Consider the following 5,400-nt stretch of genomic DNA (forward strand, 5'->3'; position numbering starts at 1 on the left):
CAAGAAAATTTAGATCTAAAGGTTCAGCACAAGAATATTATGACTAAAAAAAGATAGAACCTAAAATCAACACAAAATCATGATTCAAGAGTAGATCTAAAAAATTTGAACCATAGAAATGCAAGAACAAGTGTAGATCTAAGATTTAATCAGTTTAATTTTTTTTGAATCTACTCTAAACAACACCAAACCACAAGACAATGGAGAAGATACATGGACAAGATGATGAAGAACAAGGAATTAAAGTGAATTGGCCGAACAAAAGATAGAGGAAGCAAAAGAACATCACCTAGATAAAGATGCTCTGATACCACATAATGTAGCTTCATGTAAAGCTTGTAGGCCTTAGATCTTTTTCATCAATGAAGTCCTTTGCTTCTTGAAGATCAATGGCAGCGAAATGGAGAAGGAAGAAAGGTGATTAGAGATGTCACTTCAAGGAAAAGATGAGTCAAAATCAAGTTCACCATTATAGGAAGCCATGGATAAGAGCTAGAAAGTAGGGAAAGATGAGTGGAGGGAGAGGGAGAAAGAAGAGGGTACCTTAGTAATGTAAGATTTTTCAGCCCTTGTATTTTAGGACACTTATACTAGTTTTTGTATTAGGAATAATTTTATAATTTCACATGCATTAAATATATTATTTGATGTGTGTATGTTGGGAGATAAATTTAATTGAATTAGAAGAAGCACAATGCACATGATGTAGTACCATGTGAGATGTGTTGAAAGTGAAAACAAGAACAGAGAGAGAAGGGTTTGACATCATGGATTGAAGAGAGTCTTAGGGTTTTAACATGTGTTGACATTTAATTGACTAATGGATCGATTTATGTTTTTAGTCGTCATCTGGTTTAAATTCATCCAAATCTAATTCTAGACAAAAAAGAGAACATCATAATTTTATAGTGACAAAATTTGTTTGCAGGAAGTAAATCTAAACTTTTATATTATTTTTCTGAAATGAAAAAAAAATATTTTAGTTAATAATATTTTAACCTATTTGTATTATTATTATTATTATTTTTAAGGGAAGCCTAAAACTTAATAAAAGCAAATTCTGATTAAAAAAATAGAAGTCTGAAGGCGAGGTTAAGCATAGAAGAAAGAAGAGAATGGCTAGAGACAGCGTCCTAACACGCGTGGCGACCGGAGCCGCCGTTGGCGGTGCTATCGGCGGCGCAGTCGGTGAGATAATTTTCACTTCTTATTCACGGTTTGGTTGGATCCTTTTCATTAATAGGCAAACACGGCACAGCTTTCGCTCTGTTCTTAGGTTAGTGTGAATTTTGGAACTGGTGTGTTGCATGCAGGTGCTGTTTATGGGACTTACGATGCAATTAGGTATAAGGTATGCGATTCAAATCCTTTATTTATGTAATTGATTATTGAATGAGTGAATTGGAAAAGGCAATTGCAATTTTTTGTAATTTGATTGGGGGCAGTTTAGTCTCAAAAAGCTATGCTGATTATGACTAGGGTTTTAGTTGACGAAGAATTTGGGGGAAAAAGTTAATTTTGTTTCGCATGAGTGAAATCATATTGGGGTGGGTTTAGATTTCGGAAGCTGAAGAATCACAAGGAGATCAATTGTATTTCTGATTTTAAAATTAAAATCTATCTTAACCCTAATGCTTCAGTAAGTGGAAATTAATGTAATATGAAACTGTTAATTTTTGGATTTTGCAACTTGGTTAGTTTAGTGTCTGATGATTTAGTGAACAGGTCTGATTAGGAGTTTAACTGGTTGGGATCAAAGAAAAAAAAAGGAGGAGAAAGAATATCTAGGCTTTGAATTTTTCTTCTTAGACATCGGATGTCTCAACATCTTACTGATTAGGGGTTCTATGGAAGAAAACAGAGATTGGTTGATTCTTTGATAGCTGGATACATAAATGGAACTAGTCAATGTTGGGACTGAGAAGTCCACAACTGGACTTAGTTAAATATCCTGCCACTAATTAACGCGAAAGAAAGACCAAATGAGTGAAACAAACTAAGTGAAAGCCTTCAAACAAAACCAAATCATATAACTATCCTAGCTAACTCTCCATCTTCCTTTTCATTTTTAATTATACATGTGATCCCATCTCCCTTTATAATTACCATGATCTCAAACAACACTCCCCCCTACCAAAATTTGACCTTGTCATCAAGATGAAATTCAGCAGCCTATCCTATCAAAAGAAGCCACACCATCTCCTCCTTCGAAATCTTCCTTCAGTAACGTTTTCAAACAGATGATCTAAGCTATATCACTCCTAAGAACAAAGCCCCTTCTTGATGTTCAACTGTATTTCTTCATCAAAATATCTCTTAAAACTTCCTTGGTTTGTCAAAGTACCATTTGGTTCTGCCAGTTGCTGAATCCATCACCGACCCTTCTTTTGGGTTGGTTCCTGCAGGTTTCCCAGAAACAGATTCATATGTTGTTTTGTATGATGTGTAACTTCTATATGTGGCCCTCCTTCACTGCCTGAAAATCTCCTCTCGTTTAATATCCACTTACTATCATCTTTCTACGGGGCATAATTCATCATCTTTGGTATTCCACTAGGCACCTTCCAATTCACCCTTGACTTCTTCCTTCAACCCATTCAGGAAATACCCTAAGATATTCAGGACCTGTACCATTCAAGGGGCTTTGGTAGAGCTCACATTGCTCCTTCTATCCTTCCTTGAGAGAAGTTGTGAGGCCCATTGTCATAGGGAAAATGTAAAGCTTAGCAAGTTATTTGAGAAGGTGAATATACCTTTTCTGAAAGATAAAATTTATCTTGTTTTGGGATCTCTTTATAAAGAAATAAAGTGCTTACATCGATTCAACTTATTACTTTTTTGAGAGGTTCATTATCATAAGAAAAATGTAAAGGCTTAACAAGTTGTTTTGAGAAGGTGAATATACAATCTTGATTCTCAGCTTAGATCTTTTGTCATGATGTAAAAATTTACTTTCGTTTGACTCTCTTTCTCTCGCTCACACATGCATAATGTCCCAATGTCGAATTGTTTGTGTTTTGTCTAGCGTCCTTGTTCTTCATCTTTGCCTAACAACATGATTCTGAGGTTGTTAGCATCCAATTACTAGGTATAGTCCCATATTGGAAGTATGTGATTCTAGTGCGGGTTTTATAGGGCCTTGAGCGTTCTTCATTATTCTCTCTCTTTTACCAGTTGGTTCTGTCACAGACTTCCTTCTTTTTTTTTTTTTTTTGCTCAGCACAGACTTCCCTCTTGGCATTGATGTACAGGGTGTATGCATCCCTATGTTTGAAACAGCACCCTTCGATCTTGCATTTCACTAAGTTAGTGTGTAGGGAATATGATTTATGCCTTTGTTCCTATTAAAAGGATTGGAGGCTTAGTGAATGCTGTCAACAACAGTGCCCTTCTAGGTTGAGGAATTTTGCAATTGTGATATAGAGCTGGGTCAAGTTGTGTTGGGCATGGAGCATCCTTGTAGCATTGACCCAAGGCCCAATTTCCCACTAAAAGAACCAATTGCCTGCGTGAGTATGAGTATGACCACCTGAATAGAATAGCCCCATCTTCCTCTTATTGAGTGCCCAATTGTCAGGGATTTCATTGGTGTTGAACATCCTCATTTTGCATGCTATTCCTTTTCAATGCTCCTAGGCAGCTCAATTGCCCGCATTATTCAATAATGTTGGTGTGTTCTGATTCTTGTCATAATGTCCTCTTTTAATCCCCCAAGTTAATAACCCAGAACCTAGTCTTTTGGCAACTCCATGATTTGGCTATCAAGATTCAAGATTTTAAAACTTCTCACATAATCCTCCATACTTCCATCTTATTGTAAGATAGCCAAACTTTCTAATGGACTCCCCTCATTGCATCCTCCAAAATGCCTTAACAGATCTGCCGCTGGTTCTACCCAAATGAGCTTCAAATATTGCTTCCGAAGAAATTGGAACCAATGAATAGTGTGTTCCCCCTACTTACAAATTAAGGTTAGGTGCACCTTCACCCATGAGCATGTGTGCCGCACCTCGAAAAAGTTTTCGTCTCTTGCTATCCATCCCACTGGATAGTCCCCATCAAAGACAATGAGAGTTCTACTTTTTTTATTGCTAATTGATGGCTCTCTTAATTTTCTCATAATGATATCCTCCCTTGGGCCTTGCATCTCTTAAATCTGATTTACATGTTTATTTGGTAAAAAATGAAGATAAAAATTTTGTTTTTGATTCTCATACATTACAAGATGTATTCAGTTAAACAAGTCATTTTTTATTACTTTATCATCTTAATTCCAATCTGGAAGAAAATACTAGGATAACATATCATTTCCAATTTGTAGGTAGATGAGTACATACAATTCTGATATTTGAAAGTATGTTATGAATTAATCTTTTAGGCTCCTTAGTCCTTTTCAGGTATGTATCTAATCTTCAAACTTTGAGTACTGGTCAATCATATGCATGTTCTGGAGATATAAGGTTGACCTAGTGGTTGGAAAGGGGGGGCTTGAGAAGGGGGAGTTGTAAGTTCGAATCCCTGGACTAACATTTCTAACTAAACTAATAAACTAACATTTGACAATAAAAATAAAATAAAATCATATGCATGTTCCAGCCACGAGGTTTTTAAAGGATACTATACATTGCACTTGTCTACATTGGCAGTATATATACACTCAATCATTTCTCTGGTTTTCTGTGGAAGTGCAATGGCATTTCTTTATTCATTCCTAGGGCATTACTCTACTGAATAATGATGTAGCTTCCTTTGTTTAGTTACTCAGCTATGACGTTGAAACCTTGCAGGTTCCTGGACTCCTCAAGATAAGGCATATAGGGCAGACCACTCTGGGAAGTGCAGCTGTATTTAGCTTGTTCCTAGCGGCAGGAACCTTGATACGATCTCACTAGTTTGTTTCCTTAGATTGTGCAGTCATGGTGACGAGTTTTCTTTCAATTTTAGCCAGCAAAAATTGCCATGTAACCTCACATTAATCTTTTGGGTGTTGACATTATATAAAGTTCTTTTTAATAAAAAAACAGAAAATTATGACAAATGAATTTTAAAAATAACTACTCAAATAAATTGGTTACAAATTTAACCATATATGCCAAAATCAAACAAAATCTTTCTCATTCTAGTGTCTCACCACTTGTTATCTATAATTAATCTTGATATCCATAATCTCATATTTCTTATTATGAAAGGTTTGTATTTATTTAAAATTATGACTTAAATATGTTTTTAGTACTTGTAATACATTCCTTTTTAGTTTTAGTACCTGAACTATGTTTTCATTTATTAATTATTTTAGTACCTAATCAGGAAATGTTTGCATTTGATATCGGATAGCCCGAGTTCGTTAAGTGATGATGTGATAGATGAAATGTCATATCATTTGCGTCACATTGGTTCCCA

At 35.5% G+C, this 5,400-nt stretch overlaps 1 protein-coding gene across 1 annotated transcript; it reads left to right on the forward strand.

Annotated features, from left to right (window-relative positions):
* Positions 1-1,060: 1,060 nt before the first annotated feature.
* LOC100817695 (uncharacterized) lies at positions 1,061-5,038 on the forward strand. Its single transcript, XM_003522913.5, has 3 exons — positions 1,061-1,188; positions 1,314-1,351; positions 4,788-5,038. The coding sequence occupies exons 1-3, from the start codon at positions 1,116-1,118 to the stop codon at positions 4,890-4,892; spliced, it is 216 nt and encodes a 71-aa protein (XP_003522961.1). The 5' UTR covers positions 1,061-1,115; the 3' UTR covers positions 4,893-5,038.
* Positions 5,039-5,400: the final 362 nt, after the last annotated feature.

Source organism: Glycine max, chromosome 4 (genome assembly GCF_000004515.6).
Source record: "Glycine max cultivar Williams 82 chromosome 4, Glycine_max_v4.0, whole genome shotgun sequence".
Lineage (NCBI taxonomy): Eukaryota > Viridiplantae > Streptophyta > Magnoliopsida > Fabales > Fabaceae > Glycine > Glycine max.

Bases quoted from the DNA above. Each gene is read 5' to 3' on its own strand.
- LOC100817695 (XM_003522913.5), top strand. From the start codon at position 1,116: ATGGCTAGAGACAGCGTCCTAACACGCGTGGCGACCGGAGCCGCCGTT. The intron at 1,189-1,313 runs GTGAGATAATTT...TGTTGCATGCAG, and splicing joins TGCTATCGGCGGCGCAGTCG to GTGCTGTTTATGGGACTTAC. The intron at 1,352-4,787 runs GTATGCGATTCA...GAAACCTTGCAG, and splicing joins ACGATGCAATTAGGTATAAG to GTTCCTGGACTCCTCAAGAT.